At 45.2% G+C, this 27713-nt stretch overlaps 1 protein-coding gene across 18 annotated transcripts in view; it reads left to right on the top strand.

Annotated features, from left to right (window-relative positions):
* ADGRB2 (adhesion G protein-coupled receptor B2) overlaps positions 1-27713 on the top strand; it is a 1191470-nt gene that overhangs the window by 575279 nt on the left and 588478 nt on the right. For all 18 annotated transcript variants that reach the window (XM_069223314.1, XM_069223308.1, XM_069223306.1 and 15 more), the window contains one exon: positions 25921-26085. In XM_069223314.1, coding sequence (XP_069079415.1) covers positions 25921-26085 — 165 coding nt within the window. The remainder of the gene's footprint in view (positions 1-25920; positions 26086-27713) is intronic.

The raw sequence follows: 27713 nt of genomic DNA, 5'->3' as shown, positions 1-27713 counted from the left end.
AAAGTCATGGCACAAGTTTAAGGTACACGCGGGTAGGCAGCGTCTACCCACTCTTTTCACAAGGTGGACGTCGTCTACACTGTCCAGAGGTTAGGCCCCACAGAAATATGGTAAACTTGCCCTCGTGTTGATTTTCAAGCAGCGGGACAATTTCAGCAGACCTATAGATTGTCTGCCTTCATTCCGAGCAGCAGCCTGGAGGCTGGGAGTGGGCTTATCAGAATTCATCAGGGCCCATAACAAAGGGCCAAGTTGAGGCCACGAGGCCTCCTTTTCTTTAAGTATCCTGACTGCCAGCTATTGGGAGCCTCACACCTAAATGCAATGGAGGTTAAACAAAAGCACTTAGCTTATCATTTCACAGGTTCTTAAGAGAAGTATGCTTTTGATTTCATTCAGCCCCTTTATATAAGAGATATGTATGCAGTGTAAGAATGTCAGATGTGTTGATCTGCCCCAGTATTTCATACATATACTAATTTAAATACCACTGTTTTGCTTCATTTCTTTTATAGCACTATATCAATATTCATCCCATTTCATGGTATCAGAGCACTTTACACCACACATACATACACATTATACGCTGATGGGTGTAAATCAATGTGTAGGGTGTTACATAAGACAATGAGGGTTACAGGGTGTAGGAGCCACGTCCCCTCCACAGCTCACTGTGCTATATTAGAGGGATTACAATTTATAAACTTCAAGTAACAAAAGAATCTCTGTGTTAAAAGCGGCAACCCACTTACCAATCTACATAAAATACAATCTGTCATATCATATGCATGTTAAAATGATGTGCTTTGGTTCAAAACATGGACCTCTCCCAAAAATATGTTAACTTCCACTGTTATCTTACCATTATTATTATTACCTGAGATTTAGTTGGCACACAAAGATCTCTGCAGCGGGAGTCTTAACCACATAAGATATTTTAAAATGCAGACTTTGTAACCAATTGTAACCAATTGAGCAGAGCAAAGTTACTACCATGTTTCTTTTTGTTGCCAATTTCTTTGTGGCATGGTTTAAAAAAAAATGTTGAGGCCCAGATTTTGCATTGGGGTTGTGTCACTTTTTTGGCACAACCCTGATGCAAAATTTCATTTGTTAAATATTGTAATGCTCTCAAATGTACTCATGGCAGATCTGTTAAACATACGTGTGAGGTCTTAAGATCCGATGACACTTCTTGTGATGTCACTTCCTGAAGGGTCAGGGATTGTGATGCCTCTTCCTGTGATGCCACGTGCAGTGTCACGCGCCATGATGTCATGCACTGTGATGACACACGCCATGATGTCACTTCCATACTTTTTAACTTGGTTATTCACCTCATTTCTGTTTTGTTTTTTAGGACTTGTGCACTGGTCAAAGTTATATATGAACAGACTCCCCATATCCTTATCCATATGTATATATATGAAAAACAGGTGTACTATATACCTAACCTCCATGTGATTGCCGCATCACTGCCCTTACACAAATGATGAATGACTCCTTCTAGGCAGAAATTCCACTATTGCTTAAAAGTGTTCTCCCCTCCCACAGGGTGTGTACAAAAGACTACATATGCCCACACCAGCTCGATGGTTTTTCTGTCTATTGGAAACATTATGATTGCACTGTTCCTCCTGAGCTATGGCTTCAATCTTCTTGTTTGAATCCTCCTTGATGGGGTGTGTCAAAAAGCTTTTTATATCCCATCACAATTTGTAATGTTTTCAACTCACCTGGAGATCGAATACTGTGACTGCTTAATACCTCCTGGGTTCGGCCTTTGCCTACTTCCTTGATGTGCCAGTCTGTCTGGGTGATGAAGAGTCAGGTACAATCAGATATAAACAAGCGAGTCGGCAGCCTCTGCAAAAGAGTAACTTCACATGTAATGATCACTGAGCTTATCAGGAATCTTAATGCCTCAGGTCAGTCACATGGTTGCAATGTCAACAGTGGACTCACCTGGATTTCCTTTAGTTTTGGAATATGGGAGGCGTCCGTGAGAGAGTTTTTTTTTTGGGAGGTTTTTTTTCTTCTTTTTTTAACTTCTGAAATTATTCTTCTGAGCTTTGTTTTGCAGGTTGAATGCGCACTTGTTAAATTAGAGTGCACTACCGATCTGTAGCACTTCAATGTGTAATCGTGTGCCATAGACCCTGGAGGAAACACACTTCCAGAAGCTGCGGGTTCTATGCCTTTCCCTACAAACTGTTACTCCACCAGAGGAAGGGGTTGAGAAGACATGCATGCATCACCCAAGAGAAACTTCAGTCCTCCAAGCATATTTATTTATTTTTACAACTAAGGAAGGACCAAAATTGGTCTAGCAAGAGCACTCTCCTTTTCTTCTTCTCAGATGCCCTCCTTTTAATCCTCTACATTTTGTGCACGTCTGTCAACTTCTACTTTTCTCTCCTGAAGTTCAGTGCACATACTGCCCTGCCAGTTGGCTTATCCCTAGCCTACTCAGCCTCATCCTTCTGTGTATGAGTATCGTCGTCCTTATTCCCCGTTCACCTTTTAAATGTGTTATTGTTCTCAGAACTCTGTTATATTCTTGTCTGTGCATATACCCATGTGTTTGTATAATGCAAAATAGGTGTGGTCCCTTTGCAAGGGGCCCCTGAGTTGATTTGCACCCATGACCCAAATGTTTAACCATGAGCGTTTCACAGCATCAGATGCCATAGTTTTAATCACAATATAGTACTAAGTTGCTCCGAAAGACAGAGCAGTCAGTTTTAATGGCAAACGTTTTTCACTGACAGAGCCTGGTGCTCTGTCACAAGGGCCTGTCAAGCATAGATCCCCAAGAGTGGGGGCCTCACCTTCACCACATGAACATACAGGTATTGTAAGAAATTATATTATTATTGGGGGTGGGGGAGGGACTAACCACCTCAAGGAAAAGTCACAACCCTTGTCAAGGTCACTAAATTGACCTAAGCAAGCTCCTGGTAACTATGGCACAGACCAGGCAGGTCTAACTTAGTGCAATGTGTAAAGTACCAATGCAGTACCAAAACAGTAATAAAGTAAAAATACCAAGCATTAAAAATCCCAAACCAAATTAGAAAAATAGGATAACATGTAATAAACAAAATTACACCAACATGACAAAGATCTAATAAAGCTGGCAATATGATTTTTTAAAGATTTGAGTATAAATATTGCCAATAAGCATAAAGTGCCAATGATAGTCAAGGGTTGTGGTACATAAGGACCTAGATGCAGTTTCTCATCAATATCTCAAATGAGGCACTTAGAGATTCACAAGGTGTCAGGGAGAGTTCAACAGAAGTGCCAAGTGAGGTCCAGTTGCCACAAAGCATCTGGCCAGTTGCAGGGAAGGCCTCTTGTAGCTTGTTGTGTCCTTGTAGTTTGAATAGGTGGTCAGTCTTATCACCCTTGGAGTCAGTTTTTTTGCACTTGGGTACAAGAGAGAGCTAGTTCAATCCTTCAGGGCTCTTAAGTCACAAACAGCAGGTTAAGTCCTCTTCTGATCTTCCGTAGGTCTAGGACTGTTATGAAATGAGTGCCTGGGAATGTCACTTGCCTGGCATAAGCTAGTAGATTGGAATGATTCCTGGGCATGCATAACCAATGGGATAAAAGTTCCCGGTGCAAACCGTACACACATTGGGTGTTTTCAAAATGGGGACAGTCTACAGCAACAATAAACTTGAGCTTTGAATGCTGTATGTGTGTGTATTTGTGTGTGGGGAGTGTACCATGGTATTACGAGTATCCTCCTATATCTAACACCAAAGTGTAGTTTGAAGCATCTAAATGTATCCCTAATAAACCCAGACACTAAAATCTGGTAGAACAAAAGTAACATTTTCCAGCGACCAGACAGTGAATACACAAGAATTGTTTTAGAATCCTGTATCTGTTAGAGACTCCAAGTTGCATATTCTTTACCTGTGAATCTATCCAGGCATCAGACTGGATCCAGAATATTTTTCGTGAGCACTATCCCTGTGCACCAGTGGGTGGCACTGATCGGCACTGCATTTGTCATCCTTGTAATCCACACTGGAAATGATTTTGCTGTTCCGTTATAGTCCCCACCCAGGAGTGCCAATGTCAGTTTCTTTTCTTTCCGCTTCAGCCACCATTCATCCTAAAGAGGAGCTACCTCTCAGCCATTTTTTGACTGGCCTTTTTCGACTTTTTATCAAATATTATTGATATTTACCTCCTAGTGTGTTGAGGATGTCATAACGCAAAACTGGTTTTAAACCCAGCAGAGCATGTCACCGGCCGATGTCAGTGACGGATCCGCACCTTGTCTGTTTACGGTGTTTGGAGTACAACCATAACCCAAAGTCGTGCTCTGAGTTCTGAGCCATACATCCGAAGGCTTTGAGGAAGCGATCCCTAAAGCTGTTGGCGGCCTGGCACGCAACTCTGTGCAGGACAAGGTTCCAGTTGTGTGGAAGGTCTCTGGACCAGACGGGGCCTCCGAAATTGTCACTGTCCCATTCCAAGTGCTCAGGACGATTGGGCAAGTCGAGGCACAAAAAAATGAGAAGCTGTCTTCAACTTCCTATCGCCTGTTGTCCAATGTGATGAAGGAGTATTGTCCTTCTATCCCTCGTTCTTTGGAACCTGCGCTTGGGCCAACTCTGCACATCCCTGACTTTCTTGGAACCGGAAATTACCCCTGCTCAATTAAAAGAATTTGGGCAGTCTGACCCTGTTGGCCCAAATTTGATTCCTGTGGGGCTGGAGGTGGCCCCATAGAGTTTCAGGCTGGTGGCTTTAGCCTTGTCGCCTTTGGGCCCCCAGGGATCCAGTCTGGACCTGGACCGGCGCCAGTTGTACCACCTTGACCGTCCCTGCTGCCAGTCCAGCTTTCGATGCTCTCTGCACCGTCAGCGCCCACCGACGGGACTGCCACAGTCATCCTCGACTCTGATATGGAGCTGGATGGGCATCGCCCAACTCCAGCACCAGCAGGAGCTTTTCCTCCTAGATTGGGTCCTGAGCCCTATTCCCTTGGGCTAGGCCTTGGGGGGACTGGGAGGAGTTGCTGGACCCTTCATGATACCAGCCTTACGAGGATGAAATGGACTGGCATGAAGATCTGGTTGAAGCCAGCAGACTGGATACTTCTCCAGATACTGGTATGCCTTATTCCCCTACAGGGGCTACGGAGGAGAGAGCATCCTATGCTGTAGTGGTGCAGAGGGCAGCTGAGATCCTAGACCTTCACATGCCCTTGGTGGCAGTCAAGACTAACATCTTGACGGAAGTGCTACAGCCAGGAGTCTCCACAACCGAAACCCTACTCCTACTTAGTGTTGTACGTACAGATGTCATTTTGGGTACCTGGTCCAAACCCAGCAAAGGGGCTCCTGTGAGTAGGACGATTGCCCACCGTCATTACCCCGCTCCTGGGGCTTCCTCACTCAACACCCTACCTCTGAGAGCTTAGTGGTCCAAGCCTCAACTTCCCAAGGTGCTTTCTGTACAGCCCCTCCAGAAAGGGAATCCAAGAGGCTGGACTCATTTGGGAAGAATGTGCTGTCTTCTGCCAGCCTAGCATTGCGGTCCATGAACACCAAATGCCTTTTGGGCCATTATTTCCACACTCTGTGGGACATGGTTGCACAAGTCCTGCTACTGGTCCCAAAGAAGTCTCAGGTTGTAATCCTCAGGCTGTTTCCGATGGGTGAGATGCAGCTAAGTTCACAATTTGTTGCAGACTTGACACGACTCGTTAAGCAGAGCTGTTTCCACAACAGTAACCCTGAGGTGCCACACCTGACTGAGAACATCTGGCTTCTTGTGGGATGTCCAGGCTTCCCTTATCGACATGTCCTTTGATGGCACCTGTCTCTTCAGAGGCAATGCAGATTAAACACTTGGTCCTTGGGCCTTGCAGCGGCCCCAGCTCCCCCAATCTGCCTTTTGCTCCTTTTTGTGGCTATGGAAGGGGCCTCCAGCTGTGCCAGTTTGCGTCTAGCCTCCGTGCTGCACATGCTGGTCAGCCACTGCATGGACAAGGACATGGTATCCCGATCTTGTGGGTAAGGTGGCTAGTGGTGTGGTCAGTTCACCGCCCCCACCCATCCTCTACAGCAGCCTCTAAAACATCCTAGTCCCGTCTTTGTGCCTCAATGGGCAGACAATGGCAGACAGTTGGTGTCAGGATTTGCCATCACCTTCCCCACTGGCAGTCCATAACTTTGGATAGGTAGGTTTTGCAGATTGTATGAAGGGGCTTCTCCCTCCCCTTTGATACTATCCCTCCCTCCGTGCCATTATCTCACAACCAGATGACGAAGGATCATCTATCCCTTCCCTGCGAGGAAGTTGCAGCTTTCTTGGCTAAAGGAGCCATTGAGAGGGTTCCGGTGCCAAAAGTAGGCTGTGGTTGTTATTTCCGCTACTTCTGGTTCCCAAAAAGAACAAGGGTCTTCGCCCTATTTTAGACTCTGAGCCCTCAATCTCTTTCTCAAGAAGGAGAGATTTAGACTGCTCACATTGGCTCAGGTCTTGTCTGCCCAGGAGACTGGATGGTAGTGTTGGACCTTCAGGACGCTTCTTTCCATATCCCCCGTCCTGCCTCCACACAGACTTTACCTGCAGTTCATGGTAGGCCATGAGCACTTTCATTTCACTGTGCTTCCCTTTGGCCTTACCAGCGCCCCTCTGGTGTTCACCGAGGTTACGGCAGTTCTTGCATTTCATCTCCGGAGATCAGCGGTGTCAGTCTTTCCCTATCTTGACGACTGGCTGTCGAACGCAAGCTTGCCCCAGGCTGTCGTCTCCCACTCCTGCATTCCCTGGGGTTCACTATAAACGAGCTGAAGTCACACCTGACTCCCTCTCAGATGCTCCCTTACATCTGAGATCTTCTGGACACAGTGCAGTTTCTAGCTTATCCTCCCGTGCGGTGGGTCCTGGATATTCAGTCTATGATACAGATGTTTCTGCCTCTATTCGGTGAGGCTGATTCTGAGGCTGTTGGGACTCCTGGCCTTCTGCGTCCAGCTGGTGACACATGCCGGATGGCATATGCACACTCTGCAGTGGGACCTGAAATTACAGTGAGTGCAGCATTATGGGAATCTCTCTGACATGGTCCAGAACTCAGTGGGAACTGCAAAAGATCTGCAGTGATGGTTAACGAACCACAGTTGGGTCAGCGGCAAATCCCTTTTCTTTCCCCAAGCAGATCTGGCAGTAGTAACAGATGCGTCACTCCTGGGTTGGAGATCAGAGGACCCTTGTCCCTGGCAGAATCTGGACTCCACATCAATCTGCTGGAGCTCTGGACGATCCTACTGTCATTGAAAGCCTTTCTACCCTCCCTTAAGTGCAGGTGTTCAGACAACACCACCTCCATGTGGTACTGCAACAAACCGGGTGGGGTGGGGTTGTGTACCCTTTGTCAAGAGGCTTTGTGCCTCTGGACATGCCAGGAACTGTAGGGCATATCACTGGTGGTTCAACACCTGGCGGGCCTCCTGAGTACCAGAGCAGACACACTCAGCCACACATGGCTGACGGATCACGAATGACATCTGCATCCGGACCTGGTGCAAGGTCTCTTTCAGCAGTCGGTAGAAACCTTGTTAAGATCTCTTTGCCTCTGCTGAGAATATGCAATGCCACATTCATGCCATGTCAGCAGTTTTTTTGCACTGGAACCTCCAAGGCAGCTCTTGCTCAGGGACGCTGTTTATCTTGAGTGGAACTCAGGCTTCCTGTACACCTTTCCACCCATACCACTCATGCCAAGAGTTCTCAAGAAGATTGGGAAGATCTTCTGTTGCAGCAGAAGAGGAGAGTTATTCACCTGAACTTGTCCACTCTCTGCCTTCTTGCGTGGAGATTGAGCAGCGGCAATTGACAGCTTTTGACCTTCCTCCTGAAGTCTGTAATGTTTTCTTGGCAGCAAGGCATCCCTCCACCAAGACAGTATATGTCTGCCGTTGGAAGAAATGTATGGCATGGTCTGTTGATCCCCTTTTATTTTTCATTTGTTCCCTTGCCCAGCAGGGCTCTTTCTTGGGCACTCTTAAGAACTATTTATCTGCCATTTCAGCTTTCTTGAGGTTGCCCGATCCACCATCCTTGTTTAAGTCTCCTATTTATCTGTTCCTCCCCCATTCATTATTTGAATTTGATTCAGACTTTTTTTTTTATGTGCGATCCCTTTGAGCCTCTCCACAATTGTCCCTATGCTTCCAACTTTGAAAACCGCCTTCCTTGTGACAATTGCATCTGCCAGCAGATTGAGTGAGCTGCAGGCCTTATCATCTAAGCTGCTGTATCTCTCTATCCTGACAAAGTGGTGCTTCGCACAAGGGCCTCATTTCCGCCACAAGTGTCCATGCCTTTTAATGTAGGCCAATCAGTATGCTGCCTACTGTTTACTCACTCCCACATTCTTCTAAGGAAGAGGAGAGATTCCACTGCCTGGACCCAAAAAGAGAACTGGAATTTTACGTTGATCGTGCCAGTGAGTTTGGGTGTACGACCAACTCTTCGTGGGGTATGTGGGTGTGAAGAAAGGTCAGTTGGTGCAGAAACAAACCATCTTTTGTTGGATCGTGCTCTGCATCACGATCTGCTACACACTAGCAACCTTCTGAAGGCTTGCGGGCTCATTCCACCAGAGCTAAAGCTGTGTCCAGCGATTTAGCATGCAGAGTTTCGATCCTGGACATCTGCCAGGCAGCAATGTGGGCCTCTCTGCACACTTTTACCAAACTCTACTGCCTGGTCAGTCAGGTCCGCAGGGATAGGCACTTTGCCTGTTCGGTCCTGCAGGACTTTTCTCGTTTCAAATTGGTTCACAGGCCATCCTCCGGGGATGGTATTGCTTAGGTATCTATCCGCAAGTAAGGAGTCCCGCAGCTAGATGGGGAACCTATACACCTCCTGGCCCCTTCAGGAATGCACCTGAGCAGTTTGCATCAGCATGTGTGTGTTGTGTATGTGCTTCATAATTGAGGCAATGCAATCCTTCCAAAAGGGCTAGATGTTCCAGACGGATCCAACAAAGGCAGTCTTGACCCGTTTCAGAGCATGAGCCAGCTCCTCAAGTTCCAACAGCCTACCTTCCAACCATGAGATGTCAGTGTTAAGTTGATGGTGCCCATTAAGGGGCCTCATTATGAGTTTGGCGGGTGGTGGAGGCCGCCCGCCAAACTCTTCCCACCATCAGGCTGCCTCTGTGGCCTGAACCCCGCCAGCCCTGTAGGAGTTCACCTCAGGACCGGCGAGCAGAAGCAGAGTTTGTGCTCGCTGACCCTGCTGTGAACACAGCCTTAAAATTGTAGCCGGCTCCTGATGGAGCCGGCTGCAATGTGGCAGTGCAGCGGGTGCAGCAGCACCCGTCGCCCATTCTACTGGCCGTAATTCGGGCAGTGGAATGCGCAACAGGCTGTGCATAGGAACCCCTGCACTGCCATTGCCAAGTGCATGGGCATTGCAGGGGCCCCCCCCAGTTCCCCATTACGCTAGCCCTTCCACTATCGACGGCGACTCGTGATCCCCAGGGCTGCCCTGGCAGATTACAACCGCCGGGACTGCTAGGCTGCGGGATGGCGCCAGCCTGACGGTATCGGCAGTTGGACCGTGGTGGCTCCGCCACAGTCATAATGTTGCGGTCGGACTGAAAATTTGGTGGCGGTCCGACCGCTTTTGTGACCCTGGCGGTCACCAGACTATGAGGCCCTAAATGTGGTGCCAATACAATGGCCTCGAATATTCACCTTGAAGGCATCCCAGTCTACTGAGGGGGATGAGACTGAACCAGCCTGAATACTCTGGATGTACGAAATGGGGGATCCTCTAACCTGGATGTCTGGAGTCACCAAAGGGAATGGGGGAGAAAAATAGTCCCAAAAGAGTTGCAGTATGAGTGGGTTATGTTAAAAGTTTGTGCGGTGTGGGTAGTCGGGGGAAGAAAGGGTGGAAAGGGAGACAAGGAAGAAAGAAAAAAAAATCTGGAAACAAGTAGAAAGGCAGATGCTTATTAAAGAAGATAGTTATAGGATTGAGGAGCTACAGGCATCTCTTGGTGCTTGGAGGGATGATGTCAGAAGTAAGAGAGTCATTGTCTCCAGATGTTTCAGAGCCTTCTTCATCTGCACTGTAATGTGGCACAGGGCCATAGAACTCTCCAGCCCTCCGCAGAGCCCTGCGTCACTCCTGAGTAACTTCTTCTAAGTTGGGGGGATCTGGGTTTCCGCGGGGCCAGCATTTCCAGGAGTTGTGCGTGTCTTCCCCATTTGTTCCACACAGGCGGGACCCATCAGTGTGTGATATCGGGGGTGCCATTAGCTGTCATTCCATTTTGTTCCATCCAGGACCACACATCCACTGGGTTAGTGCAGAAGAAAGTTTTGCCATTCCCTTGGATGCGAAGGCGCTGAGAAAAGAAGTGCATATTGAATGTGATATTCGTGAATGGTGCGTTTGACATACTCCACCGAGAACAAAGGTAACATCAGTTTCACAGGGCAAAAATGTGTATCCAGGTGACCATGTACGCCCCCATGTTTCTGCTCTCAATGCCCTCTCGAAGGCCAAACACTCTTATGCTATTCTGTCATGATCTCCCTTTGGCATCTTCAGTGTGTTCCTCCAGAATGCACACTTTGTTTTGTAATACAATAAGGTGAGTTTGCAGATCCGAAGTTTGGGGTTGGAAAGCTGCTACTGTGTGTTCCGGAGTGCACACTCTGTCCACAAGTTTCCAAAAGTCATTGCATAGTAAAGTAAGATCTGCGGTTACGGCATCAATCTTCAACTCCATGGAAGCTCAAGGTTATTCAATGGCTTCAAGTACGACATCCAGCTTGTCAGGAACAGTTGTGGCATCAGATGTTTGATTACTAGGGTCCGTATTCGGTTGGGCACTGTTGGAGGTGTTGACAGATTTGAATGTGTGGTTGTGGACCAGACCGATAGCACACCATACTGAGGATTCTGCAGGAGGGAGTGCAAAGCAAGTGGAAGGACGTGAAATGACCCAGGGTCTGCTTATGAAGGTCGGATTAGATCACAACACCTCACAGCATGAATAGCCCACTGTGAATAGTCATGTGGAGAGCAACAGGTTAGAGTCTAGTTTCATCCGTTGAGGGGGCAAGGAGTATTATGTGGTCAGTGAAGCGCCTTATGTAGGTACAACTCAGTACCACGTCAGCCAGTAGTTGTAACAGCATGTAGAAGTCTCACGAATGAGTAATAATGGAGGGAGGTACGTGAGGAAAATAGGCTGCTGCACATGGCAGTTAGTAGCAGTGGGTAAGAACCAGGAGCACAAGTGTATAACTGTAAAGCAGTCTTGGTTGGTGCCAGCAGGGAAACAACAGCATAGCACTAGTTAGTGAGTGTCTCAAATGCGGGGGTGCTGAGGCCGGTACCCATATGAGACAGCAGAAGTTCTTGTGTAAAAACTGTTTCAATGCAGTTGTACTTAGTTTTACTTCTGCTGCAGCCTCGATCCGTGCCGCAAACCAACACCAGCAAGGGTAACAAGACGCTGGAGCCAGCAGGAAGGAACCTCAGCATAAGCGGTGAGTTGTATAGGTCAGTCCACTATCCGTGGCAGGACCAGTAAGTTGACAATATGTTGCAGCGCACAGCAGGGAGAATTTAGATGACCCTGTAGATTTGCACCAGGTTGAGAACAGATGGGCCAATCTAGTCAAATGAGCCGTGGGGAGGTGCGACGAGTGCAGATGAAGAGTTGCTAAAGGAATAGGCCCACAGTCTGGAGCTAGGGGCAAATGATGCGAGTGAGACATCTCCCAGGGGCCCAACAATGCACAGTCAGTAGGAGTAGTGGCCGGCGCCTCTGCAGTAGTGCAGAGTGGTGATTGTGCGGTAAGGTCGGCGGCGTCACATGAGTCAGCTGTCAGCTCCCACCCAGCAAAAGCAAACAGCTGCCTCCCGAGGGTTGGCACTTTGGGAGGTAGCAGGAGCTGCCCCCCCCCCCAGGCTATCTATGGCTCACCGAGGGGGGGCACGCGGCCCCTCTCCCTTTTTTAAATTTGCCCCGCAACTGACTCCTTCCTTTATTTCATTTAGTAGCCCCGGGGAGCCGTGATCCCTGGGGAGCGGGTAGGCTGCTTGGCCCCCTGCATACTGACAGTTAACTTTAAACCCCAGGGGTGTGGCAGTCCCCAGGGGGGCAGAGGGGAGGTCCACAGTACCCCCCTATCAATATTCAAGTATTTTGCCCTGGGGAGGTGGTGGCCCCAGGTTGGGAACAGATGGGCCAATCCAGTCAAATGAGCCGTGGGGAGGTGTGACGAGTGCAGACGCAGAGTTGCTAAAGGAATAGGCCCACAGTCTGGAGCTAGGGGCAAATGATGCGAGTGAGGCATCTCCCAGGGGCCCAACAATGCACAGTCAGTAGGAGTAGTGGCCGGCGCCTCTGCAGTAGTGCAGAGTGGTGATTGTGCGGTAAGGTCGGCGGCGTCACATGAGTCAGCTGTCAGCTCCCACCCAGCAAAAGCAAACAGCTGCCTCCCGAGGGTTGGCACTTTGGGAGGTAGCAGGAGCTGCCCCCCCCCAGGCTATCTATGGCTCACCGAGGGGGGGGCACGCGGCCCCTCTCCCTTTTTTAAATTTGCCCTGCAACTGACTCCTTCCTTTATTTCATTTAGTAGCCCCGGGGAGCCGTGATCCCTGGGGAGCGGGTAGGCTGCTTGGCCCCCTGCATACTGACAGTTAACTTTAAACCCCAGGGGTGTGGCAGTCCCCAGGGGGGCAGAGGGGAGGTCCACAGTACCCCCCTATCAATATTCAAGTATTTTGCACTGGGGAGGTGGTGGCCCCCAGGGCCCCGCAGAGGTCCCCCCTCCTTTATTTCATTTAGTAGCTCCAGGGAGGTGGATATACTCATAGCCCCGGGGGGGGGGGGATGGCAGTCCCTGGGGCTTTAGTAAGCCCTAGGAGGTGGCTCCCCCATGCGTCCCCTTCCTTCAAATACTATGCCCCAGGGACCTGGTCCACTCTTGGGCAAAAATAAAAGCAAGCTCAGGAAATTCTACATGTTTTTTTTGTTTTCTAATTTCTTTTTAACCCTGGGGAGGGTCACCAAGGCTAGGTGAGTAGAGTAATGGTACCCTGCACCCTTTTATTTCTTTTCTTTTCTTTTCTTTTTTTTAAATTTCTTTTTTTTAGACGCGGCTGAAGCAGAATCTTAAAATGGCTGCCAACACTTCCTCTTTGAAATGTTGGCAGCCAGTTAGATCTCTTTACAAGATCGGCAGTGCTGACTAATTTGTTGCGACCCTAGATATACAAATTTGGATTTCCTTTAATTTCTCCTGAACTACTGTATGTAGTTACACCTAATAAAAATTAAAAAAAAGACTGCGGACCAAAAGCTATCCTTCTGCCAAATTGGGTGTAATTTCATCCAGCGGTTGGGGCTGCAGGCTTGTCTAAGTAGTCTATGGGAATTAACATGGACTTTTTTTTATCCCCCCTTTTTCTCTGCCCCAGCTTCATGGATCTCACAAAACCTTTCATGTACAACAAGACCCTTGGGCACACTTTCTTGGAACATTTCGTAAAAAAGAGTGCCAAAGAAATATTTAGGACTTAACTTTCCATAGGAAAAGGGTTTTTTGTTTTGCCTATAACTATAACTTTGGCGCCGCTTGACGAATCTTCACGAAATGTTCAAAATTAGTTTGCCACTCACTTCAGCTGCTATCTTAAAAGTAATGGGGTAATTCGTCAATGGCGGGGGCATTAAAAAACGGGGTTGGGGCCTTAAAACATGTTTCCCGATGCAATTTTGCTTAAGGATTTTAGACATGAATACAGCCCGAACCACTGAACTGAATTTTCTTTTTTGGTGCAAATCTGTTCAGTAGTTTTTCATTTATCAAAGAAAAGCTATTTAAGTATATTTAGGGGCACGGATCCACTGCAATCCCTCAACAAAAGCAAGACTCTGATTAGCTCGTCGCAACCTGAGAGGAAAGTTGTGGCTGCCATTTTGTTTATCTGCTCAGTCTGGGTAGGGGTGGGGAATAAACAGTAGAACTGATACAGGGGGTCGGGATAGGGTTATTCCTACCCTATAGTACTGATGGACGGGTCTGTGATGGAGAAATAGCCCAAAAACGTTTTAATGGGGAGGGCCGTGAGGATCTGTGGATTCACTGAGATGCTCACTGTGGCCCCCCATGCGAATCTGTGATCGATCTGCAGATCCAGAGCCAGCCAAAAGAAAAATACACCCACTTACACACTCCCTCACTAAACCTCTCTACCCCTCCCCCCTCGTGGGGCTGGCTGAATGCATGGGGTTAGCTGCAGTGCCTGAGCCGTGCATGTTGGTGGTTGCATTAAAGTATGGTCATTTCAAATTAATTTACATTAAAAAACTATAGAAAATCACTGACAAAACTAAATGTTACAGGGACGTTATAGTTAGGTTCACATTTTCGACACACAAAACCATCGAAATTTAGCAGACACTTATTTGAAGGAGCTATTACTCGTTCCAACCCGGCTGACGAGGGGTGATACCCCAAAACTGGCTCCAGGATGCTTGTTTCTGGTCCACCGACTCCTCTCACCTTCTGCACCTCATCCCTGGTGGCACAGTGACCATCTGAACCTGGCTGTGTATGTCTCTTTGCCTTTTTGTCATCTTTCTTTCTCTTCTCGTCTCTTTTTTTCCCCACTCTTTTGTGTTTTTATCCCCCGTGCTTCATCCCTGCTGCTGCTGCCCCTGCCCCCTCTTTGCAAAGTGCTTTCCCACCCTCACGTCTCCCACCTCCCTCCCCTTCTTAATGGCAGCCACTGCACAGTGAGAGGGCGACTCCTCTGACCTTCTGGTCAGTGTTTGCTCACCCCCCTCTGCGCAGCTCCACCTGTTGCTGCTGGTCCAAGTGAGAGCCTGCCTGACTCTTAGTTCGAGGCCCACCTCTACCCTCAGGCACCCACCTGCACCTCATCCCTTGGTGGCCTAGTGGCCATCTGCCTGTCTGGGTGTGTCTCTTTGCCTTTTTGTCACTTTTTTCTCTTCTTGTCTCTTCTTTTCTACTCTTTTGCACTTTTTCCCCCGCACTCCGAGCCTACCGCTGCTGCCCCTGTGGCCCCGCCCCTTCCCTAGCAAGCTCTTTCCTGCCCTCCCGCCTCCCAGCTGACCAGACTGTCCCACCTCCCTGCCCTTCTTAATGCCGGCTGATGTGCAGCCGTGCCAAAGGCAAGCCCATCTGCGACCGTCCGTGCCCAGACAGCGCCCAGCGCCACAGACCCTGGTTCCTGCCCCACCCACCGGTATGATGCCAGTGCTCTGCACACCCTCAACCCTGGAAGATCTTCAGCCTGCCACCAAGCCGAGCCAAAGAACACTCGTGGACCATTATCTTGCCGCTTCTGCTCCCTTACCTGCCGTGGCATGCCACACCATCCTGCCCACAGCCCAGACGGACATCTCAAGTGCTTACTCCTCAACACCCGCTACCTCGTCAAATACACAGTGTAGGGGTCTCTGATCTCCACGACTCAATCACTCTTGAATTCGCTTTCCTCACAGAGACCTGGATCACCCCCACCTCAGCCCCAGACATTGCCACCGCCATTGCCATCAGCTACCAAATTATCCACAAAGACCAAGTCAGTTGACCAAGAGATGACACCGCCATAGTCTATAGGGAACTCCCTCCACCTCTCAACCACCATTGAAACACAGAACCAGCCAACCACCACCGAACACCTACTGTTAAAAATTTAGACCAACCAGAATGCCTCCCTTCGTGGCATGCTCGTCTAAAGACCACCCGGACCCTGGCCTCCGTTCAGCGAAACCTTCGCCTACCTCATTGTTCCCCACACATTCGCCTCCACCGACTATATCCTACTCTGTGACCTCAACTTTCACCTTGAAAATCGCAACGACCCTAACACCGCATCCTTCCTGGACAACCTCACCACCCTCAGTCTCAGCAGGTCACACCCTTGACCCTGACTTCTTGGCTTGAAACAACATTAGCAACACAAAAGGATGATGGACAGAGTGCTGAACAAAGCAAACACTCACCCCCAGTCACAGATCTGGGTTTAATCCATTATTTATTTGCTCACCATGCCACCCCAGTTTGGGCCCAGCCATATGCAAATCAGTCTTGACCCTGTTCCTCATGGGAAGAGTCCAGCCTAAACTGACAGGACAGGTCCTCCCTGGACCGGAAACAAGCATCCTGGAACCGGTTTCAGAGTATCACCCTTCATCAGCCAGGCTAGCATGAATCCAGTGGCACAGTGAGCAAGTGACCCACGTCTTGGCATACCCTTCCCAATTAGGGCAACTTTAGCAACACAAAAGGATGATGGACAGAGTGCTGGACAGTGCATACACTCACCCCCAGTCATAGATCTGGGTTTAATCCATTGTTCTTTTTCTCACCATGTTACCCCAGTTTGGGCCCAGCCATATGCAAATCAGCCTTGACCCTGTTCCACACAGGTACAGTCCAGCCCGAACAGCCAGGCCAGGTCCTCCCTGGACCGGGAACAAGTATCTATCCTGGGACCAGTTTCAGGGTATCACCCTTCATCAGCCAGGCTACCTTGAATCCAGTGGCACAGTGAGCAAGGTAACCACATCTGGTCTTACTCTTCCCACTTAGAGCAACTTTAGCAACACAAAAGGATGATGGGCAGAGTGCTGAACAATGCAAACATTCACCTCCAGTCACAGATCTGAGTTTAATCCATCGTTCTTTTGCTCACCATGCCAAATCACCATCTCTCACACCTCTGAACACATTGGACCGACCAACGATGAATCCACTTCACTTTTATGAATACCACCACACGCCCACTGCCCTGAGGCAGAAACCGGAGCAAAGTCACCGAATCCCAGCTCACTGATGTCCTCAGCCACTCCACCCCACTGGATGCCACAAACGTGAATGACTCAGCGTGCATCCTGCACCTCTGGATTACAGAATGCACCAACACCATAGTCCCCTTCAGAAAACCCACCGGAAACCAGCACCAGAGGAAACCTAACTGGTTCACGACGGAACTCCAAGAATCCAAATGTAACTGCAGACAACTGGAACAAAAATACAGGAACAGTAGAACAACCGCAGACTGCACAGCCTACAAAGACACAGTCGCCATGCAGCACCAGACCATCAGAGCCTCCAAGAAACCTGCTTTCAAGAACGTATTAGCACCAGTGTACACAACAGCAAGGAGCTATTCACCATAGTCAAGGAATTCACGAACCTCGGATCATACACCTTGGACATCCTCCCTCTCAACAACCTCGCCACCAGAAAATCCAGGACATATAGGAAGGATTCAAGAACCAAAACCTGCCCCCACCGCCCACCAGTATCACCGTGGACCCCACACCGCATACCCTGAGCCAGTGGACCCCTATCTCAACAGAAGACACCCAGAAACTCATGAACTCCATCAATCAGGGGCACCCTTGGACCCTTGCCTACATCACATCTTCAACCGGACCAGCGCCACCATTGTACCAGAGCCCTGCCGGACTATCAACCGTTCCATCGAAACCTCCACCTGCCCATCTTACTGGAAACATGCGGTGATCAACCCACTCCTAAAGAATCTCTCAGCTGACCCAATGGAGATGGAAAAACTACAGACCCATCTCTCTGCTCTCCTTCCCAGCCAAGGTAACAGAGAAAGCCATAAACATGCAACTGATGAAGTTCCTCAAGTCAAACCACATCCTAGACCCCTCACAGTCCAGTTTCAGGAGCAACCACAGCACAGAGACAGCCTTCCTTGCAGCCACCAACAACATCTGCACCCTACTGGACCACGGAGACACGGCCACTCTCATCCTCCTCGACCTCTCTGTCGCGTTCAACACAGTCTCCCACTGCACCCTTTGCACCAGACTCACCGACGCCAGCATCCATGGCAAATCATTGAAATGGATTTGTTCCTTCCTGACCGGAAGAACCCAGAGTGTCAGACTCCCACTCTAAACTTCGGTGCCCAAAGAAACTTGCTGCAGAGTACCCCAGGGATCCTCACTAAGCCCGACCCTCTTTAACATCTACATGGCGTCGCTCAGCAACGTCATCAGACAGCATGGATTAAACATTGTCTCCTATGACGACGATACGCAACTGATCCTCTCCCTAATCGATGACCCATCGACAACCAAGAGAAACTTACACAAAGGTATGAGTGCATTCCCTGCCTGGATGGATGCCAAATGCCTCAGGCTCATCTCAGACAAAACAGAGATCCTTGTACTCGGCTCCACCCCCTCTGCCTGAGACGACTCCTGGTGGCCAGCCGCCCTAGGCAACCCCCTGCACCCCCACCTACCACACACACAGCCTGGACATCTGGCTCTTTGAGCCCACAACAGTGCCTTGAGACCCCACAGGTGATAAGCTGCACTCTACAAGTACTGATTGATTGATTGATTGACGTAAAGTTTTAGATATCATTTCTAAGTACTGAATTTCGATGGGTTTGTTGTGTGCAAAATGTGAGACTGCCTATAACGTCTTTTTTTTTCCAATGTATATGGAAGACCTAGTTAGGACCATGTTTCCATAGAAAAAAGTGTTTTTTTACTTCCCTATATCTTTGGCACTGTTTGACAAATCTTAATGAAATTTTCCCAAACAAAAGTACCCCTGCGATTCTTGTTGTGCACAGAAAGTTTTGAGGTGATCCATCAAGGGGGGGCAGAGAAAAGGGGGGGGAGGTTTGCATGTTAATTCCCATAGTACCTTTGAACACAACTACTATTCGAACCACTGGACAGAATTATGCCAAATTTGGCAGAAAGCTATCTTTCGTTATGCCGATCACACTATCACACTTTCGCTTATTTGGTGTAAATCCGTTCAGTAGTTTTTGAGCTATTAAAGGGAAAAAATATTTGTATATCTAAGGATGCGCATCCTTTGTGAATAAATCAGGAACACAAATAGAAGCGCTGTAATTGACTGGCTGCAACCTGACTAGAAAGTTGCAGCTGCCTTTTTATTTCACGGGATATGGTCCCCAGGACTGACAATCCAAATTGAAAGTGGCATAAGGGGTCAGGGTGAAGGTACCCTGACCCCAGAGGTGTGATATTAGGGTGTTGTAGGGTCAAATTATGGGTTTAAAATTATTTTTCTTCACCATGTGCGATATTCGTGAATATCCTTGAATATTCGAGGACATTCGAGGATATGGAAAACAAATAAATAAATAAACATTCAGAGACTTATTCATACACTAATTCATTCACTCATACATGCACTCAGACTGAGGTGCCCACTCACACACACACTCAGACACTCATGCACCCACCCAGTCCCACTCACAGACTCATACACCCGCTTTCAGACCCACCCACACATTCAAACACCCACTCACAGATCCACTAACAGACAGGCTCTGTGGGCAACCCACTCTGCACACAGGCAATGGCTGTACGCGGCACTGGGTTTAGTGGTCATAAGGGCTTGGCTGCAGCCCAGTGGCCAACCCCCTCTGCGCATGGGCAAAGTCTGTGCGTGACAGTGGTTGGATTAAGGTATAGTAATTAAAATTACTTCATGTTGAAAAGCCATAGAAATTCACTGAAAAAAAACAAAGGTTAGAGGGACGTTTCAGTTAGGTTCTGAATTTACTCATACAAAACCATAGAAATTCAGCAGTTGTAGTTAGAGTTATTTCAAGTAACTATAAATGTCGCCCTAAGGTAACTATAGCTTGCGTCTTCACCAAGCACAGCTTATTACTCCACATAATATATAATTGATGACATCTTCTATGCCATCTTTGATATTATCACTGCAACATTTGCAACAAAATTATTGATAAGAAAACTGTGCATGGCAAGGGAGTGCGATATAGTTACCTTAGGGTGTGAGTTATAGTTACTTGAAAACATCTCATTATAACTGCTGACTTTTTATGGTTTTGTATGAGTAAATTCAGAACCTAACTATAACGTCCCTGTAACTTTTGTTTTTTTCAGTGAATATATATATATATCTATAGATATATCTATATATAGATATATTTTTATATAGATATATCTCTCTATATAAATATATATATAGATATATCTATATCTATATATCTATTTATCTCTCTATATATATATATATATATATATATACATATATACATACATACATATATCTGGAAGCATGCCAGGTGACCAGAATCCTGGGAACCCACTGTTAGTTTGCACAACATAGATTTAGATGCTTTAATTCTCTTCCTCTTCTAATACGGTATGCTCTGAGGTGACCTACATATATAATGTTCTGTTGTAATACTATATCCAGACATACATTTTCCTTTCTACATATTTTTTCCTATACTCTGACCTGAACAGGCACCAGAAATGAATTTGCATTGTACTTCATTAGTTCTCTCTTACTTCTGCAACTTGTTATACAGAATATTTGTGTGCAGCCTACGCATCTTGTTCATATTTGTAGCTGCTATGACTATAGAATTCTGGCTTGCGGTATTACATTGTCACTTATAAAACTCAATAAAATGATTGATACATGAAAAAAGATGTTCACAGCCCCCACCCTGGAATTCGGTGAGGTTCAAAGGAGTCTGCTTTGCCATTCAGGTCAGCCTACTGTTTGTTCTTGGGAAGCATTCCACACCTTTTTCACATCTATTCAAATGCTAATCCCCGGCTGGGTTTCAGTGCAGGAACTTCATGTCAGTGAATGGTATATTTCTAAAAGTTAATTTTCATTTTCCTTAATATTTATTAACAATTAGAGTTCACAGTTTTTTTTATAACAATTCAAAATAGTTGTTTAATTATTCTTCTGGCTAGTCTCACCATGAGATATAGTGGTATGATTTTTATCTGTACTCTGGTTGTTGACATACGACATCTAGGCACGCCCCAGTGAAACACAGGTTTTGGGGAGTTAGTCACTATAAGAACATGTTAACATTACATTTTTATATGTCCTGCTTTTAGATACCATGCACCCTGCCCTGTGGACTACAAGGCCTAAATAGGGCTGATTTATTAATAATTTAAAAGGAGGTTTTGACGTGTCAAAAGGGTCTATTTTCACAGTTCGAATTGCAGTGTTTAAACTGCTAGGCTACAATAGTAGGTCTGAAGCCATGTTTTACACCATCACTGTAGTATATTGCACAATAGGGGCTGCAGTGCACTAGTACCATTTAACACACAGCCCTGGGTACATTTTGTAACACATTAGGGCTTGGATGTAAGTTATATATACCAATTAGGAATATGCTAATTCACCCACGTTTAAAGTGAGAGCACAGGCACTTTACCGCTGGTTAGCACAGTTAATGTGCATAGAGCTTGAAAGACAGGCAAAATATAAGGTTCAGCAAAAGGTGAAAAATGTGGGGTGAGCATAGAGAAAAGGCAAATTTCTATAGGTATGTGATACGTCCTACATATTTGATCTTTCCTTGTTTCACTAACAATCTATGCAAACGTCTCATGTTTCACTCAATTTTCATGTTTGGCCCACTCTCTTACTTGATGAGAGCAGCAAGCCTAGTGAATTATTGTTCTCTTTCCCTATATCCATCATCTTCACTATATTTGACAACCCACCTCCATGCACATGTTTCCCATCTTTATCACTCTTTTAGTTAAATTCCCCTCACAAATGCATTGTATATGTATCTGTGCATTGCTTCCCTCATTTATCCTGAAAAACTTTTGTTTTTCTCTTCATCTTGCCATGAGTAAACAAAAATATTACTTTTGTTTCGTGCTCACATCATGCATAACAGAAAAAGTGTTCATCCTCAAGCTCTTTTCGAAGTGACTGCCTGTTTGTGCCTTTGAAAGTAGATTAATAGTGACCAGTGTTGCCCATTCTCTAAGGCATAGTACTGTTGTAGTTAGCTGATGAAAGGCATCCTGTTGCATTCCAGTTCTAACATGTCGAAACTGACAAATCGAAAGCAAAACATATTTAGCCTCGCTAGGTCCATTACCTTTTATGTAGAAAATGCAATCAACACCTTGCTTTTATTCCCTTTTTCGGTTTGCCATTAGCCAAAACATTTTGATTTTGCTCAATTTTTGTGTGTAATATACTTACATAAAGTGGCTTTCAGACAGCTTTTTTCATTTATTGGTCTGTTATTGTGTTATTCACATTTTGCGTCTACCCACTACAGCACACAGCATGGGGTAATGGCTCAGTCTATTTCAGACACTAACTTCTCTTAAAGTGACTGCGTGGTGCTCTGTCACAAGGAGCACATCCGCACACAAGGTAGTTCCATTCAGTGCCAGTGTTTTAACTCAATTATTACTTTAGTGTTGCCCATGTTTACGCCCTATAAATCATGCTGGTATTTTTTGTAATTAATTTATTTATTAGAGGTTTTAAGGGATTACCAGTAACTACAGACAACAAAACATTACAATGCTGGTATGTATTTTAATTGAGGACTAAAATACTTGTAAATCAATTTAGTCTGTATGTCCTTTTAATATGGCTCCAGCTAGTTAGGGTCAGCCTGCAAGTGCATTTGGTAGCTCATGCTTCTTGCTTGCGAAATTCTTTTGTGTTCCGTAAAGGGCTTAGAGCCCGCCTGTCGCTCACCATTTGTTGGTTTGCGTGGCAGCCTTCTTTACATCCTCGTAACTCATCAAGACACACCTGGCGTAAATTCCGTTTTTCTGTGTGGAGCAGGGATCAAGCACTAATTAATGCAACTTAATTAGTACCAGTCCGCTGTGCCTGACGTGATCGAGGTACTGTTTGTTCTTTTTAACTTCTAGTGCCCCGCAAACAGAAAACTTGTGAATGGCAAAAACGTGCCCAGCAGGCACAAAATTGCAATGTTTTATTTTTTAAAGCTAACTTTCTGTTATTTTGCCAAGTTGTCTTTTCTGTTTCTTCTCATGTTTTATTTTGTTTTTGCTTATGGATGCTGTTGTCAAAAGATGGCATTTAATTTTTTGAAACATGCAAGACCTATTGCATTGCAAATGCTAGTTTGCTTTCATTGCTATTGTATCTAGTGCTTGTTTATACTTCAAACTATTGTATTACTAATAGAAGTAGTGGCAATTATTTCAATTTCCTGTCCTGTATATCTATCTTTGCCACCCTATATATCTATTTTTGCAACTCTCTATTGATCTATCTTAGGTACTCTTTCTGTGTGTCTGTCAATCTCTCTACCTGTCTGTCTGTCTACCTGTCCGTCTTTCTATGCAACCCTTTTTTATCTTCTGAACTCTTCTATTCTATCTTGTGAAAACTCTCTTTTCATCTAAATTGTCAACCAACTCTTGCAATCTACTTTGTAAGTCCTCTCTAGTTGTAATAAAGATTTACAAAAACTTTGCCAAAACAGCCTTTGGTAAAGGCAAAAGGCTGGCAGCCAATGCCAGACAGATGGGCTGTTTAAGGTGTGGTGTTAGCTAAGACCTTTTGATTTTACAAAATTGTGAATAACATAGTTGCTTGTAGTGGTTTTCAGACAGACCCCATCCTTTATAATCTGTTGTTGTCATTCATATTTTATTTCCACTCACTTCAGCTTGCATCATTAGGCAATGGGTCAGTCCACTTCTTTAATTAGCTAACTTCAGGTGTGTTACAGCATGCTGCCCTTTCACAAGGAGCACACCCATGTACAAAGTATCTCCCACTAGTGCAAGGGGCTACTAGGGTAATGTGGGTTTTGTTTCGCCCAAAAACATACGTTTGCCTTTAGACAATGTTTCTTTTAGATTTATGAGGGTCTGGCAGCTACAGAACAAGAATTGACAAAGCCAAAAGGCTGGTGGCCAAAGCAAGACCTGTTGGTTTTGCCAGTGATTGTCTTTGCTTCTTGTTTCCACTGTTTTGTTGGGGGGAGGTTGGGAGTTGGGGGAATGGCTAGGCAAAGATGCACATAGCACTAAGGTATTTTTATTTATTTATTTTTACCCTTTCCCTCCACCTTCCCACTAGAACGTGAAGTCCTGCAGGCCCGACAGCTCTCTTTTTACCCTCTCTCACAAAACCTTCTATCCCCTTTTCAGTTACCAAGCCCCCCCTGTTTTTGTGGTTGGTGTTTTCCCCACCATTTCCCTCCATTTTCTGGATCTACATTGGTGTTGTTTTATTGTCTCTCCTCCACGTCCAGGTTCCTGCTCTGCCCTCTGCATGGTTTCTGCTTCACATAGACACCAATATGCTGTGACCCAGCTTTTGTTAGTTCAATTATTAGCTCCGAAGCATTTCCCCATTTATTGTATCCAATTACTATCTCAATTCCTGAAGTTTGGACCTTTCACAACATGTTTACATGTTTTCTGCCTGGATCCAGAATTCGATCCTAAGTCATTGAGCAATTCCCTCATTTTCTATCCAGAGAAATCTTACTTCATAAATTTTAATTCTCAGAAATGTATTTTTGTAACTTTTCTTCCAAAACGGTGTTCTTTAATAAGTGATGAATAAATGCTGGCCAGGGTGAAAACATTTCCCACAAATTGTTAACTGGATGCCTTGTGAAACGATATTTTTGATGCAGAGTAGACATATGTGTAGAATCATGTGCTTTTATCCTCTTCTTGCTGACTTGTTTTTAGATAACAGAACTCGAGATCCTTTATAAAGCTATTAATTTTTGCTTGTGTACGTTTTATGCTGGTTTTTCTATTCACCTTTTTGGAATGAAATTCCTCTGACATTTTTTTACACATGATACGTTTGCACATCTGCACATCTATAGGGTTAGTACCTAGGTGCAAGATTTAGATCTTGTTTTCTTTTGTTGAAAACAATTTTCATATTATTTTTAGCATTTAGGATAATGTCATATTTTTACTAATGTCTATCTAATATTTTTTTCAAACCATCTTTTTGAAGTCATTATTTTGGTTAATTTCGACATTATGTTTTACAATTCTACATATTTGTAGTACATATTTTTGTATATTTTGAACAGTCAGTGTTTTTGTACAGAGTATTTTGGTACTTTACGTGATCTATGTAAAGTCAAAATTATTGTTGATGTATTGTGACATACAACCAGGAAGTTTGTAAAGAAAGAACATGAGAATTAGATTTTCCATGTATTTACAATAACCTAAATTGATAGTACAGAAATGGGCTTCTCAAAAGAGGCAATAGCTTTAATAAATGGTGATGTTTTTCTAAAGTTAGTGTTTAGACAGGTGTGGGATTCTGATACCTTGAAGTGAATTGATATAACTAGTGAGAATGAAGTCAAGATGAGAGGAAGTCCAAGTTCACGGTCTGAATATCATTCTTCAAATAGCTGTCTTGCTCCAGAGTAACTACAGACTCTCTGTCAAAGTGATAATCCGTGATCTGGTAAAGCCCATTTTGTTAATACCCTAGTTCAGTTATATGCTGTTGAACAACATTGTGTACAGCAGTTAACAAGCACATACTAATGATAAGACACTCTGGACTTGAAGTTCCCTCACAAAACGTGGCTTCCTTATTTAAGGTGCACTCCTTCAGCTTATCGTATCTTTCATTTTTTGATGCTCTCAGTCCTATGATGGCTTAACTCCTAACTAAATTTATTCCTTCTCACGTCCCGTCATGCTTGTTTTTGGAACCCAATTACCAAAGGACAGTATGTTGGCCACCGATGACTAATCTTCTTGCCTTTTCCTTTATATGTGGTCTCCACTTGAGTTCCTTTATGCCTGATTGAGGCTACTTTCATCAGTTGATAAGCCTATTTGCAAATAAATAGTAACCATTCTTTATTTGACAAGTTCATGCAGATAATGGCACTCTTCTCCTTTGTGAGTGATATTTCCCATAATTTCAGTCTTCTCTGTTGATGTTTCTTTCTTCAGTGACAGTTTGTTTTCTTTCATATTAAAATGTTTTTGTTGCGCTCTCCTTTTCTCTTCTATGGGTTCCCCCTCCCTCTTCTGGGATGTGGAAGTGGAAGGACAATGGATGGAATGGGGATCATGGAGTAGATGCTCTGTGACATGTGCAAATGGGACTCAGCAGCGGATGCGAAAGTGCACTGTAACCACCCAGGGCTGGGGGGAGTGCAAAGGACCACAGGCAGATGTCAGGGAGTGTGCAAACCCTGAATGCCCAGGTAATCTTAAATATCATACTCTTTTATCATTTGTAGTGGATACATAATTTTGTGATGCAGAAGCAAAATTGTGTTTGCATGCATGAAGTGAATGAAGGTTGTTATTTTGCAAAAAACACCTAAAAGATAAATGCAACTATGATGGTCATTCTTACAGGGCTTCTAGAAAAATCTGCCTAAAACACTTTCAGACCTAAACAGTTGATCGATCATTATATACTGTATATACTCGCACGAGGGGAAAATAAACTGTTCTAATCACAATGATGTATAGCCTACAGCTGAAATTTGATAAAGATAGGGTTGGAGCCCTGATGGTATTAGATGTGAAAGCAACCATCAATACAAAATACCATGCCATTTAATTTTAATGTTTCTCTTTGTAAGAGGAAAAAGAAACTCTTGCTTGTGTGTGATAATCCACTTGTCTAATCCCTTTCTCCATTGGTCTTTATCTTCTGTATATAGCTGTTACACTGATGCCACTTAGATAAGTCTGGGCCTCTTGGTTTTCTGCCAGTAAAAAAATCCTTCTATTTGTCCCTCATATTCGTCAATGGAACTCAGGAATTGACCTGAGTCCCATCCTTTTTGTGCCATTCGATCCCCTTATTAAGAAACTTGAATCTGCTTGGTCTAGAAATCCACCTTTCTATCACAGATTGTCAGTTATCGAGGCTTGCTGGTTCCAGCTCAGGACTGACAGGCACTCTCCTGCATTTATCCATTCTGTAGAAAATAATTAATGTTGTGGCAACCCTGTTCCCTACTTCACTGAACCCGCTGAGTCCATTTCATCCATGCAGAGGCCATGTCATGGCGGATCCCTACTGTGTACTAAAGGTTTGGTACACAACCAATGTCTATTTTGACAGCCGTCCACCAAATTATTACATTTGTTTTGTGTTTAATAAAAAAACTCCCAAAATGAGAGTTTGTAAAAAACCCAATAATAATAATAATAATAACTCACACACAAACACCCAAGGATGTTCTTCCAGGTTGTGGGTGTCATTTATTTTCCCTGTCCTTCACTGCAAGAAAAAAAAGGGATTGCACCTTCCACCCTAAATTATGCAGATGGTGTAATGTTCTTCCTCCGACTGCCCTGCGCCATCAGAGGAAGTATTCTGTCAACACATCTAATAGGAATTCTGTTGACAGAATACTTAAGGTCCTTCCATCTCCAAATGAGCCAGGCAGGCATGGTAGTCCACTATGTTAGTGATGGAATACCCTGTCCTCCAAACTCTAAATCAAGCCCATAGCTCTTATACCACTCAGTTGAGATAAATGTGTTTATGCTATGTAATATAATCAGTGTTGCATCAAAGGTATTTGATTTTTTTTTTTTCAAAGCATTATCCATCAGTTGCTCACGTTGCTTGTCATGTGCCAAATTGTTCACGTTTGCTGGTCAGACCTATTGAATGTGACTAAAACAGTTCTCATATGCATTATTTCTTTATTACCATTATTGGGTGTTCTACCTGATCAATCCCTTTTCTCCATTTTAGGAAAACATGATAAAGTTATTCTCTCAGTTGAACTTTGGCAATTGTAGTGAATGAGTAATTGCTGTCCATACCTCATGGTTTTGATTAGCAGTATCAATTTGGCATCGGTGA

This window comes from Pleurodeles waltl, chromosome 3_1 (assembly GCF_031143425.1).
Source record: "Pleurodeles waltl isolate 20211129_DDA chromosome 3_1, aPleWal1.hap1.20221129, whole genome shotgun sequence".
Lineage (NCBI taxonomy): Eukaryota > Metazoa > Chordata > Amphibia > Caudata > Salamandridae > Pleurodeles > Pleurodeles waltl.
This window is presented reverse-complemented; position numbering and strand designations above follow the sequence as displayed.